Source organism: Castor canadensis, chromosome 16 (assembly GCF_047511655.1).
Source record: "Castor canadensis chromosome 16, mCasCan1.hap1v2, whole genome shotgun sequence".
NCBI lineage: Eukaryota > Metazoa > Chordata > Mammalia > Rodentia > Castoridae > Castor > Castor canadensis.
Window position 1 is genome coordinate 69,742,664 of NC_133401.1, and position 14,888 is coordinate 69,757,551.

At 37.7% G+C, this 14,888-nt stretch overlaps 1 protein-coding gene across 1 annotated transcript; it reads left to right on the forward strand.

Moving 5' to 3' along the window:
- Positions 1 to 307: 307 nt before the first annotated feature.
- Positions 308 to 1,412, forward strand: LOC109678583 (melanoma inhibitory activity protein 2-like). Its single transcript, XM_074057403.1, has 2 exons — positions 308 to 997; positions 1,110 to 1,412. Exons 1-2 carry the CDS (start codon positions 308 to 310, stop codon positions 1,410 to 1,412), a joined length of 993 nt encoding a protein of 330 aa, XP_073913504.1.
- The last annotated feature ends 13,476 nt before the right edge of the window (positions 1,413 to 14,888 follow it).

The following is a 14,888-nucleotide window of genomic DNA, read 5'->3' on the forward strand; positions in this document are numbered from 1 at the left end:
ACACACACACACGAGAAACAGAATAGTATTTTTCTCAGACTCTATTTATGAGTGTTCTCAGATGAGCTTTAGGACATCTGGGAAATCCTTCTCTATTTTATTTAAGAGGGTGGGACCTTCTGGAAAAAGTTTGACCATGTAAAGCTTCTCCCCTCTGGGTGGAGGAAACTGCCCATTAACCAACCCCACCCCACCAGAGCCAACTCTGCAATGGTCTGCTCCAGCATAAGAGTTCTAGGCAGAACTTTGAGTGTTGTCTGTTGAGGCTCAGCCAGGCCTTGGCAACAGCCAAAGCAGCCTTGGAGCCATGGATTGGCCCAAGACTGTCCATCAGATGTACTTGGGGCTGGTCCTAAAGGAATTTTGTGGGGTTGTGACAGCAGATCCTGAAGAACCGAGACCAAAGCCCTGTGATTTTCCTTGGGAGCTAGTGATATATGTAGCTATTATTGGACTTTTTTCTATTCTGTTGCTTTTGTGGAGAAGTTTTGAATCTGTTCGAAGCCGACTTTATGCAAGAAGAGAAAAACATCTTGCTGGGAAGCTTTCTGGACTAATTGAAGAAAAATGTAAGTTACTTGAAAAATTTAGTCTTCTTCAGAAACAGCACGATGCCTTAGAGTCATCTTTAAAGGATACAGCCTATGCAATGTTGGAAATATCCAAGTCCAAACTCCAGGAAGTTCTCCTTCTAGGAAACCAGCTGATAGAAGAGAAATCTAAACATTGTAAACAAGTTGAATTGAATGTGGAAATGTCAAAAATGATACATTCCCTGGAGGATGAGTCAAAACTTCTCAAATCACAAGTAGCTAACACCAAAATAACCTTAAGAATACTTCAGATCAATGAAGCACATCTTAAGGACTCAACCACAGATGTTTTGAAGGAAAACGCCAAACTTCAAGAAAGCTGTAAGCAGCTTTTACAAGACGCTGAAGCACGCAAGGAGCAAGTGAGTGAACTTAATGAACAGAAAATTAAAATTGAAGAGTCTGTGGCACATGCAGAACAACTTGTAAATGCCAAGGAAGCAGCTTTTACAAGATGCTGAAGCATGCAAGGAACAAGTGAGTGAACTTAATGAACAGAAAATTAAAGTTGAAGAGTCTGTGGCACATGCAGAACAACTTGTAAATGCCAAGGAAGATCACATCAGGTCTCTAACTGAATGCTTGCTAAAGACGAAAGTCTGGGCTATTCTTGAAGAACACATGACACATAATGGTCACTTGCAATCAGCAATGAAGAGTGGATCAGGAAATGGCAGTCTCTTACATAACCAGACAGAAGAAGCTTTGAGAAAGCTGATGTATGCTGTGAAGTTCAATGGGTCTTTAAAATCCTTAGAACAAGAAAGGAACAAGTTTATACACAGTTGTGTGATGTCGAGAGAGCAAGCAAAGATATGACAGAGTGTATTAAAAATGTCCAGTGTAAACAAGAAATTTTACGGTCTGAAAATACACAGTTGGAAGTTGAGAATAAGAAACTTTGGCAGAATATTAAAGAAATTAAAGAACTGTATGAAGAGATCGGAATGAAATTCTACAGGAAATTTATGGCAGAGGATCATTACTAGCGAGACCTAGAGAGGAAAGTTTCCAAAGCAGAAGAGAAGATGAGACAGGCAGCTGACGACCAGGCGACCTATAAAAATGCAGCCAGAGAGCTCGAAGAAAAATTAGAGAGAAACAATCATTATTATGAAAGGCAGATTGTTTCCTGTGAACAAAAAGCTCACTTTAATTCATTGGAAGCCCAGGCTGCTGAAAAACAACTCAAGTATTTTAGGAAAGTCAATGCCAGCAAGAGACAAAAGTTACTTAAAATGTAGTTGGAATTTGAACATTTAGAGAAATGTGGTATTTCAAATGCAGCATGTGGCAGAGAGCATTTTCCATGTGATCCCTCACCATTGGGTGAACCTTCATCAGAAAGGAAAGCTTTCCTGTCTCCTTCAGTTTTCTTGGAAGGTCCATTCAGACCTCTGCCTTTTCTTCCTCAGGGAGGACAAGGCTCAAGAGGCCCAGAGAATCCTGTAGGGCATCACATTAGCAATGAAAGAAGACAATCCAGAGGGTGACTGGCCCTCGTAGAGCACCTCCTGAGACTGGGTCCCTGTCTCCTCCATGCAATTGGGATGGAAGAATGATGGTCCCTCCAGCTCTTCCTCCACAGAGGCACACTTCATATGTGCCTGTTTCATCTCTGCCTGTTGAAAGGAAAGTAGTGGGTCCTAGTTCGGTTCCTCCTGTCTGAGGTCCATTCTTCCCAGTGGATCCAAGCCCTGGACCATATTTTGTCCCAAGGGATTACCGTGGCCCACCGTATCCTCCAGTTCCAATGAGAAGTTTCCATTCCTTGGGGGGTTTCCCCAGTTATCTTCCCCCAAGATCTGCATATCCCCCACTGTAGCCATTCTTGAAGTAGAAGTGAGTTCTTCAGGGTCGATTCTACCTTCAGATGATCCTGTGGCAGAAGCTTTAGAATGATAAGAAGAGACTTGGCAGTGTTTTTATCTCTTTGCATAACTTTTGACTTCTTTCTTGTTTTCAGTTTAAATGAACTGCTCTTACTTGGTCATTATTATTTACCTTAAATTTAAGATTTAATACAAGTAAAATTCTCCAGATAGTATTGATGGTATTTTATGAACAGGTGATTTAAATAGGAATCTTATTATTTTATTTCCATTCTAGTTTATTTAGATAGTATATTTAATTTTCATTTTGTTCTAGATAGTATATTTATTTTAACTTGATTATTTAATCCACTATTACATAAACAATAATTGGAGTGTTATGTATGAAATCTTGCAATGAGCTTCTCAACTCCAAAGGTTGTATATTTATGTCAAAATGCATTTACTATAATTTTAGACCACTGTAAAAGTAAGGTCTATTTAAATTCTTGTGACTTCTCTCTCATTTTCAGTTTAAATTACTACTGTTATTTAGTCATTCTATATTACATTATATTGAAGCTTAATAAAATTTTATTCTCAAGATAATATTTTATAAATATATGATTTAAATGTGAATTTATTTTATTTAGATATATTGATTTTCATTTTATTCTAGATAATGTAGCTATTTTAATCTGATTATTTAATCTACTATTACATAAATAATCATTGGAGTTTCATGACTGTAATCTTGCAGTGGGGCTATTTAAAACTCCAAAAGCTTTGTGTGTTTATGCCAAAAATATATGTACTGTAACTGTAGACCAATGTGAAATAAAATCTCTTTTGAAAGTAGAAAAAAAAATGAAGTTGAGTCAAGGCCTAAATGACTTTCAGAAAAGCATAGAGGACATTTTCATGGTCTTATCTTAAAGGTATATATTTTGATAAAATTCATACCATCAAGGAAATGATTAGTATTAAAGCCTTTGTGCATACATGCAAACACACACATTCCTCTTGAGTAGTAAAAATCAAGCTAGAGATTAGGAGGTACAATGTACATAACAAATAAGGAGTTAGAAAAAAGGCAGTATGTGATGTGCAAACTTCAGATCATTCACAAAGAAAAAACACTCTAGTAAAAATGGAAAAAAATAGTAGATGATTCCAAAGTAAACTTGGAAATAAACAATGTAAGCAGATCATCATCCTTGCTCATAATCAATGAAACACAATTTAAAAGGACAAGATAAATTTTCAGACCCATTAGATTAGCAAACATTTAAATGTTTGTATATTTTTCCATTTTTAGGAATAAAACAAGCTACAGAAACTTTATCTTTCAATGTTGGAGAATCTCATTTCCTCTGAGCCAGGGCGTTACTCTGTGATAATCTGTAGAGAAACTCCTGCACACAGGGACAACAGCTAGATACAGATATGTGCATTGCCACAGTGTCTGAAGAAACAATACAGTAGTGTGTTCTTCAAATGTAATGGTGAATGTCGATGCCATTGAAATTCTATAAAGCAATTTAAATGAATAAACTCCCAAATCCTTCCCCTCAGGGGAACACCATCTCAGGAGACCAGAGACACATACTTTTACTTATTGCTCATTTCCTCATATTTATCCCTTTTGCTGTATACTTCTGTACAGTGTGGGAAAAATTTTCACATGCAGAATCCAAAGGAATTTCATTTCAGCTATGGCTTGTATTAACCACTAATTTCTTGTTCTCAGGCCATTTATGACATGATTCTGTGTTTGTGACTTTAGAGTGTCCATTGGACTTTCTACTATATGTAAGTGATGAAATAAAGATAAAGTTCTGAGGCATACTCAAATTTCATCCTGGACAGTGGAATACGCCAGGAGGACATTAAAGTATATAAAATAACCCAGACATTGAAATTTATTGCATTAGCTCATGTGTGCAGGATTTTTAAAAGTCATTATTACAGAGATGAAGAAGAAAACAGTGTTGGTAATGTCCAGAGAATAGGGAGTTATCAATCAAAGGATATAAAGCAGAGTATATGTAGACCAAACAAAAGATCTAATGTACAAAATGAGTACTGTAGTGAGTGAAGTTGGGTTGTGTTGGGTAATTTGTTTAGTGGGGTGGATTTTATTCAACACTTTGGATCAAAAGAGTGAGGTGAGGATATATTCTGTGAAATGATAGCACGTTAATCAGCTTCACTAGAGTGATGACTATTTTCTCTATGAATCCATGAATCATGCTTTGATCCTCAAATATACACAATAAATTTATTTAAAAAATTAGTAATATAAAAAAAGAACAGGCAAAGGAGGTCTTAATATTTTACTACATGCAGGGAAGTCACCTTGGACTACCTCTGTAATGGAATGAGAATGAGCCTGACTCTGCTGTGATTATAGAGAATGACCACCTCAGATGATCAGTTAGTCACTGTCCTGATGAGAAGCTCTAGTGAGACTCGAAGGAGTGGAGTTCCCCAGGGAAATGCAGGCTCCCTCCTACAAGACTGGAGTTGAAAGGCCACAACTATGTGCCCAGCAATTCCAGCTGCCTCTTAAAAGTGCTGTAATAGGAGATGTGATAACACAGTCAGCCCAATCTATTAAATTCTGTTCTGTATGTTCAAATAAAGCCTTTTTTCTATTGCATTATGCATATCATTGAATTATTTATACTTTGATATTAATGGATACAGAGAACTAAATACATTCATTTCCTATGGTTTAATTCCTTGAACAAATCAATATATTAATAAAAATATGGATTCTTGGATAGTTGTAGATGGGTAAGGTTTGGAGTAAAATAGATTCAATTCCTGACTCACCACTTAGTATCTGGGTAATTTGAAATAAGTCAACACAAAGAAAATTGTCAGTCTGTTGAGAAATTAAGCTAATGAGGAAAAGGATGAAATGTAAAAGGTAGAATAATGTATAGCTCTGTGCTTCAGCAATAATAAAGGTTCAAGAAATTAGAGCTATCATTATGGGTTATATTATATATTTGGATGAGAATGTGTCCTGTAAACAAAGAATGAGAAACTCATGAGAGTCTAGAACACTAGCCAGAATTGACCAAAGCAAAGCTATGAAGTACATTTAATTCCCTACCAATCGGCTTTTGTTCCAACCTAAATCTCCTTCCACTAAGAATTAACACTCAGAAAAAGAAAAATGGGATCATTTGCAGTAATGGTTCCATTTAGGGCTTTACAAGCCCATGTCTCAGCTTCACCCTATATTTGATATGTGAACTTTAAAGGTTGTTTAAATCATTTGAACTTCTATCATGAATAAGCAGAGAATATAACAAAACTAACTCACTATATTGTTGTAGGATTAATGAGTTTTGCAAAACAGTTTTTGAAGTATTAAAGAAATAGAGTGATTGCTATTGACATAAAAGATGATTCACTCAATGTGAAACTACAAAAAGTTATTTTAAAAGATACATGCATTTTTGACAAGAAACTGTTGTTTAAGCACATTGAATGAAATGGTAGTGTTGTATTTCTGAAAATCAGCCTTCACACTTTGTTCTAATGATTCTTGTCCTTCCCAAAAAAACACTCTTCTCTCTCTCTCTCTCTCTCTCTCTCTCTCTCTCTCTCTCTCTCTTTCACATACAAACACACACACATACACACACACACACACACTTGTGACAGTCTAAACTACTTTTCTTTCCTATATCACTTCTTTGTGAGTCATTGTTCTATCATTTCTTCTCTCCTTGCTTCTCTTTTACTGAGAATTCCTTCCTCATAATACCTAGCAGCAAATCACGACACTGTAATTGATGAGATATTAATGGCACTATTTACTGAATGCCTCCCTAAAATTTTTGCTTTTTACCTCTGGTAGCTAAATGGCATTCATGTGTGAAACTCTGCATGTTCCAGGAGATACCTCTCATAGAGCTCAAAATGTCATAGAAGGGTCACCACTATAAGAGACCCTAAAAGGGGCCCTGAGATTTAAGTGGACATGGCCAGGGTCATAGGAAATTGGAAGAGTAGGTGTCAACCTAATCTTTGTCTCTTGTCTTTTGTCATAGCATAATCTACAATGCACCATGCTAACATGGAAAGGTATTGTGATTCTGTATTAATGCTCCTCTGACTCTAACGTTTGTTTAGAACCCAACCCTACTCTTCAGTAATGGGCACAATGCATGCAATTGCCAAGCATTAATTTGTGGTACAAATCAATACTTGCTCACATTGATCATAGACACTGAACTTGAAAGTGTATCTACACATTGCAACTTGTCACTTTCAACCAAGGAAGGCACTAAATATCGGAGGCCTTCTGAGGATCATTTTCTAGTAATTAACTGCCTTGCAAGGATAGGAAGGTTTTCTAAGTGTCAGATTTATTATAGAAATGTTTACTGGCCCTCCTTCCCCTCCTACCCTGAGTCTCTGCCTCTCCCTCATCCCTTCTCCAGAGCTCCCTTTACACCCTTGTTTCTAAACATATAAATGAGAGGATTGAGCACAGGAGTGATTGTAGAAAAAAGGGTAGAAACATTCCTTTGCTTTCACAATAACTACCCTTGGGCTGTAACCATGGATACATGGCTGAGCCATAAGGCAGAGAAACCACCAGGAGGTGAGACCCACAAGTGCCAAAATCCATTCTGTGCCCAGCCACTGACTTGAAGTTCAGCACTGCCCTGGAAATGTGTGCATAGAGCCTGGAATTAGTGCTCCTGGAATGGCAACAACTGTGACTCAGGCCACAAACATCTTGGCCTCAGTTCCTCCTGTCTCCTCACAAGTCAACGTCAGGAATACAGGCATCTCACAGATGATTCAGGTGATTGCCATAGAGGGGTATGGCCATGACGAGACCTGTCTGAATCAGAGAGTTCACAAGTCCTCCTGACCAGGAAGCAATGGCCAGTGAAAAGCAGAGATGAGGGCTGGGATGTAGCTCGGTGGTAGAGCACTTGCCTAGCATGCGTGAGGCCCTGGGTTTGATCCCAGCACCAAAAGAGAACAGAAAAAAAAAGCAGAGATGAGGGTGCATAATGGTGATGTAGTGGAGTGGACAACACACAGCAGCAGAGCTGTCAAAGGCCATCACCACCAAAAGCATACTCTCAGTGGAACTGAGGGCCAGGACAAGAAAGAGCTGGGCCACACACCCTCCATAGCTGACAGTCTGGTCATGTCCCTGATGGTGAATTAGAAGCTGGGGCACTGTGCTTGTAGTGTATCAGAGGTCCAGGAAGGAGAGGTGGCAGAGGAAGAAGTACATGGGTGTGTGCAATCGAAAGTCCAGGTGTGAGAGAGTGATGATTGTTGTGTTGCCATCATCAGAATAAGTTCAAATTGAGGTCAGTCTGAGAAGCCCCCCAAAATGAAACCCTGTCCTGAACTTGTGTTCAATGTTCCTATAGCTTTTCACCAGCCCAAAGAGCAGAACACAGTTTAATGCCACCTATGAAGAGCACAGATTAAAACACTGTTCCCAGTATTCATTAAGTAGTCATTAAGTCAGGCACTTTATTATGTATTTTGATATTCACTTCTGTTCAGTCTTCTCCTTTACTCTTCTTTAAATGGGTAATTTCTGGATTAAGAATGAGGTTGTCTTTGTTTGAATCTGACAGCTCTGCTGCATTTGTATCCAGGACTTTAGAGAGGCACCTAAATCCTGTGGATGTGTTTTTCAATGTCTGAAAGCAGGGATGTAGTTCTGCCCTCATAGGATTGAGATGAGGACCTAACCCAGTCATGTGAGAGCTGCTTTTAACAATGTAAGGTGTAAAAATGTAGCATTAGTATTCTCTTGTGTTCCTATTCATGGTCTGTTAGGTAATTTATTCCAGATTTCCATCCTGCGTCACAGGACTAGGGTCACAAGCTGGAGTCCACTGTGCTTATTTACTTCCTTCTGTTCAGTGCATATGGTCAGTGCCCCCATCCTCACAACCTCATTCATACCAGCTGCATCTGTCAGAAAGGACAGACTAGAGTGTAGATTCATAGTTTTGGGGGAAAAGTTAGCAACAAAAGTCTTCCTCATGATGAGTGAGGGCAACTTTGTCCCCCACTTTTTCAACTGACAAATCTCTTTATTCAATCCCACAGAAAAACATGTTCTCTGCTTTCTACCCAAGATATCTTTGTAGATTCTTTCTAGGTCTTGTCCACTCATTGAAATATTTTTTACATGTCTTTGTCAGTCTCTGAGCTCCTCAGTGTAGAAAACAAGTTTCTAGCATATGTTTAGTATAAAACATTTTTGCCTATTTAGCTAATTTCCCTTTTTGACAAGTTTACTGAACAATGAATCAATGAGGGAGTTAAAGCCTTAGAATCCATATAAGGTCCCTAAAATCAGCTCCACCATAGACTTGCTGTGTCACCTGTCCTGAAATATTCACATCTGTGAATCTCAGTTTACTAAATTGTGAAACAAAGAAAATAACTCATTCTGAGACATTTTGAATGGTATGAGATATTTTTATTGGTTTGAGATACTATAAGATATTTTGATTGAATATTATCTTATTATGAGATATTTTCATTGATAATATAATACATTATGTAAATTATAAGAAAAAACAAATTGCCTTTCCTCACTTTTTTCCCTGTCTTTTATTTTATCATGTTTACATTTACCCACATGTGTATACATTGTTTGGGCCACCTCCTCACTCCTCCTGACCACCACCCCCCGCACTGGCTGGCAGAAATTGTTCTCCCTCTTCTTTTCCAATTTTGTTGAAGAGAAAACATAGGAGATAATAAGAAAGACATAGTGAGACTACTCTTCCCATCACTCCAATTGGGGTTGTGCAACTATGGTTTTGATAGGCTAGTTGGTGGTTTGATTGCCTGATTTCTTTCCTTGATTTAATTTTTGTGTTGTGACTGACTTCATTGTTAACTAGGTTGATGTGCTCTTTCTGTCCCTGGCCAGGAGGTATAATTTAGCAATAACAAATTCACAGGTTCAATGCCAGACCAGTTGTTTACATATTATATAGAAAACCCTTTGATAATAATATCTATAAACAGTGGGAGTTGGGGCTGGAAATGGTTATTAGGTTGTTTATAATTTTGGGGAATTGGTAAAGGTGACACTCAAAAGGGGGTTGGGAAAAGGGGGGATGGATCGGGGAAGAGGTATGGGGCTGCTGAGTTTTGCAGCCCTTGTGTGTATTTGGGTGTATTTCTGTTGTTGAAGTGGAGGGTGCTTGTGTCAGGGATTGAATGGGGCTGGGGTTGTGTACAGTTGGTATAGTAGTCTAGTCAGTGGGTAGTGATTGTATAGGAGGGAGGGGTAGTGTGGTGAGAAGTTGGGGAAGGGCAGAGGTGGGAGGTGAAAATGGAGGAAAGAGTGGATTAGAAGGGGCAGAAAGAGTAGTTGGAGAAGAGAACAATAGATTATAGCACAGGAGAAGTTTGGAGAGAAATGGCCTGCTTTTTCAGTACAGTCTAGGGAGGCTTTCCATGGGCTAGCAGTCCAGGATGTCACAGAGTTTGATTCTGATTGATGTTCTGTCTTCTGCTTGTTGGGAGGAAAAAAGAAAAGAAAAGAGAAAAGCTGGGATGCTTCTTTTCCCAAGGCTGGACTTGCCTTGCTGGTTGTGCCACATGGGATTTTCAAGGCTGTCACATGCAATTAAGGGCTGATTTCAGGGCCAGTCTTTGAATTTTCCCTGCACTTAATGTGATGGCAGTTATTATTTTGTCTGGGAGCAATCAGAACTACCCAGGTGAAACTCTGACGTCTCAAGGAGTATTATGGGGTCAGGGAACTTAAGATTTCTTATTCTCTACCTTTGCTGCCATCTTGGATCTCCTCGCTATAGTGACTTTAGTACCTACTATGCTTACAAGGAATGGTCCACATTCCTTGGGTCAGTGCATTTACTTCATGGTCTGATCCTGGCTAGTCTCATATCTCATTTCACATCCTTTTCTTCTTGCACATTACAGTCTAGAAGTACCAAATGCTGGTAGGTAGTTCTTGGAATCACTATGGCATATCCACTCTTGATTCCATGGTTTTTACTTGCAACTTTGCCTGGAATGCTTCTCTGTGTCCTCTTTTTGTCCAGCTATAGAGCCACATTTATATGATAAAGGGTACCAATGTTACCTCAAGGAAGCTATGACTTCCCCTAAAAGTCATGCATTCTCTTCATGTGAGTAAGTGAGAGAACAAGAGATAGAAGGACGTGTTGTTTTGTGGATTGGCTTGATGAACCTGGCTTAGGACAGGGTCATACTTTGGGATATGACCATGTTTTCACTCTTTCTCTGTTCACTCTGCAGAGATGGGCTCAACCCCTCTCATTTCCATTGTGGGATACATTGGTAGAGGCATCCAGCTACTCTGTCAGCCCTCCAGTTGGTTATCCCAGGCCATAGTGAAGTAGAAAGGTCCAGAAAGTCTTGAACTACCTGCATGCTTCACTATAGAAATTCTGGGATCATATCATTTTCCATGCAACTCACTGACCAGAGCCCAGAAATGAAATCCAGAATGTTGATAGAAAGTGAGATGAAAAGGGGCAAGTACTGTGTAGCACTTTTGGGAAAAGATTACCCCAGGATTGTTTATTATTATCTTATTTAATGATTAGTTTTCAAAGTAAAGTAAAGGAGATATAAAAAGAAATCAATAAACTATTGTTTAGGTGCAAACAGAATAGCTTACCATTCTTAGGATTAGAATTAATTATTTTCTTCACCACAAGATCACCCCTATGGGATCTGATTAAGACTGAAACTGTTTAAGAGGCCGAAAGGTGGGGGTGAAAAGAGAGGATTATGGGGGGGAATATAAGTATATTATATGCTTGTATTAAAATAGAATAAACAAGTTAATTAAATTATTTTTAAAGGAGGAAGAGGAATAATAAAGAGTAAGATAGAGGTAAAAGAGTTGGCAAACATGACCAAAGTACTTTATACATGTGTATGGAGATGCACAGTGACCACTTTGCATAATTAAGTACACAAAAATCTCTCCATTAATAATTATAATTATAATTATCTCCATGGAGAGATAATACATACAAAACTTAAGAAAACTAAATTTAGAATCAAGAAAAAATATTGGCTGCTCATTTTTATAGAAAGTCATTAGTCTATGAAACAGAATAGAATAAAAATGTAATTTCAGGAATGATTTAGAAAGTAAGAGAACAATTAGTGCTAACCCAAATATTCCAGTAATTACAATCAATGTGAAGAAGCTCAATTTTCTAGTTAAAACACAAAATTGTCAGGTGGGATGAAAATTACCAGTTATTGTACCCATAAGACAAAAGATAATACACATGAGTTACTTATTGAAACATAAAAGGGAATAAATATTTGAGACAAATATAATCAAAGAAAAACTGTAAGCCATATATTATTGTCACAAAATTTAAGAAAAATTACTATAAATGGAATTATTTTATAAATATGAAAAGTTAATTTAGCAGAGAAATAGAAACAGTTTAAATATAAGTAAACCTTATATGTTTAACATAGGTAAAGCAAACATCCATGGAAATAGAAGGAAAAATTGGCAAATTGTGTCTTCCAAAAGTGGTTAGGTAAACATAAAGTTAACAAGAGTATTGACAATTTGAATTGTAAATAAATCAGCCTGAACTAATAATCATTAAAAGGCTGCATCTCAAGAAATTTTTTTGCATTGTTGGAGATCAAACCGAGGACCCTATATATGCTAAGCAAGCACTCTACCACTAAACTACACCCCATAGCCTTGAAAACATTAATTGAAAGCACAAAGGGAACATTTACAAAATTTCACTATATATACAGCACATAAAATGGTTTTCAGGGGCTGGCAATGTGGCTCAAGTGCTAGAGTGCCTGCCCAGCAAAGACGAGGCCCTGAATTCAAGTCCCAGTACTACCAAAAGAAAAAAAAAGATTTTCAGATATTTTTCAGGATATACTGACATCGAGACAATTCGCTCTAATCTCAATAAATAAAAATAAGTTAAGTTGCAATAAAAATAACTTAAAATTATTATATGTTTCAAAAGATTTAAATGTACTTATAAAAGAGAGGATCATTGGATGTATCCCAATGGCAATTAGAAAATTCTTAGAACTGTGTGGTAATTCAATCACAATATATTTTAATATGTAAAGTTAAAGTAGTTTTTTAAATCAAAAGTATACTCTTAAATGTCACATTAGAAATGAAAAGGGTTGTTTTTATCTGTTCGGTTTTGATATTTACCTCCGAACAAACTGTAAAAGAACAGAAGGATGGGAGTGAAAAGGAGAATAGTTTACAGAAATAAAAGGACAGTGCAGTTTAACAGTTAAGGTTTGATGTCTTGATGTATTGTACATTAAGTAGCATAGGAAAAAAACTTTGAAGTAAAACTAAATGCAGAGATACAGCAAAGAGTACATTGATTGTACTAGGCAAGTGCATACCACTGACTTACATCCCCATTCCAATTCCAGAATTTATGTGGCAGAGAAAATTTTCAAGAATTGTCTAGACACAGCCAAATAAAAGCAAACTGAGAGTCTGTTTAGTATATCAAGACATATTCTATGCCTGTGATGAGTGTGCCTGTCAGAATTATGAGCACAGGTTCAGACAAGTGGACCAATGACATAGAACAGAACACACGTGCAAGCTTAAACAGAAACTTGATGTAGATAGACTGACACTGTTTGTGTGTAAGAAAAGTCCATTAACAAATAATGTAGGCACAGTTGTTCATTTAGAAGAAAATAAAATAGAACATGTACCTTATTCAGATAGAAACATAAAATCTAAATAGATCGAGAGTTACTCAGAAATCCAAAGGTTTTTATTTCTTTGATTTTTGTTTGTTTGTTGCAATAGGGTCAGGCTGTGTAGCCCATGATGCCCTTGAATTTGCAATCCTTCAGCCTCAGCCTTTCCAGTGCTGGGATCACACGTGTGGCCAGAAATGCAAAGTATTAATGTATACAAGAAATTGTAGAAAAACATCCTTGGGAGGCAAGAGGATTCCTTAAATGTGAATTGCATGGCCTTTGCAGTTTAACAAACGTTGAGATCTGACTCTGTTTTTCAGCGGAATTTTTCCACACTTCACACCATTTAAAAGGTTCTATTGTGCTGGTGATCTTCTGCATTACTGCCATGGCTGGATATACCATTTGAGAGAGGATTTCATTCTCCAAATCCGTGAGTAAGTGAGGAAAGGAGGCCAGAAGGGAGTGAGGAAAAGAGAGAGACAGGGAGAGAGGGAAGGGAGAAAAGGAGGGAAAAAAAGGAGAGAGAGAGAGAGAGAGAAAGATTGAGAATGTCTCTGGTTGATTCATGATACAAAAGGGCCAGGGTCATGCCATCATCCCACCTTTCCAGCTCAGTCAGTTTCTCCCTGATATCCTCTATCATTACAACCATGGGATCCTAGACTTCCATTCTCTCTGCATTGTCAATGATCCTGATATCTTGTTTGATTCCAGATAGAGATGCTCAGTATAAGGATTGAAGATTTGGCACAAAGGGAATTTCTAGGCGTGGCTCTGTCATCCAATCTCCCAGCTTGTTCCACCTGAGCTATGAGCCATATTTATATTTGCACTTTAAATATTACTCTGCTGAACACTAAATGGTTTGTTTGTGTTTTAGGGAAACATTTGGAAAAAAAGTATAAATACCTTGTTATACTTGGACACTTTCATGCACAGTTCTACTGGGCCCTAGGTGGTTTGAGCCAGCTGTTCTCTATTGTGTTTAACACTGGACACTAAGGTTGAGTGAGGACTGCAGTCAGTTTGCTTTAACCATTTGTTAAGAAGAAAACAACCCTTAGATATCTGAGAGCATTTGTAAAAGGCATAAGATTTATATGATCTAAAGAGAAAACAAAGTATTTTGACTTTCAGATGGAAATCTAGGTGTGGAAATATTCTACAGTTGCCTACAAATTTTGCCTATTGTTACATTTCATGCAGTAAAAGTCAGTAAATTTTGTGTGAGCTCTGACTATGTGTCAACCCAGATGCTGAGGAACATTGTGGTGTGTCTTCTTTCACTCCCTTGAGCCTTTCTTTATTCAGTTCTGAATCACCACTGAATATTCTGCTTTCTCTTTTAGGGAACACCCAAAAATCCAGGATAAACTGGGTAAGAGTATTGTCACTTGCAGAACTCTCTTCCCACACGTTCACCTTGGCCTTGGTTTGTGATTTTATTCCTTTCTGTGCTTTTTGTTTCAGATCGTTAAGACTATCACAGATAGGAAGGTAAGAGAAGCCATTCCTCCTCATCCTCCATTTGTCTCTTCCTTTTATGTCCTTGGGTTTATGAACTCTTACAGTTGAGGCCCATGGATTGCTAAAAAGGCAACGCTGTCTTCAAAGTTGTTGAGACTCTGAAGTTGTTTGTAAATCATTAATGAGGCACATTTTGAAAACAGGTCTTATTGGCCTCAGCAGATTTCTATTGAATCAGTGTCCCTAAAAAGGT

What these genes read in the sequence shown, in the direction of transcription:
- LOC109678583 (XM_074057403.1), top strand. Translation starts at nt 308, where the DNA reads ATGGATTGGCCCAAGACTGTCCATCAGATGTACTTGGGGCTGGTCCTA. An exon ending in AAATTAAAATTGAAGAGTCT is followed by an intron (nt 998 to 1,109) that starts GTGGCACATGCA and finishes AAAGTTGAAGAG; the next exon opens with TCTGTGGCACATGCAGAACA.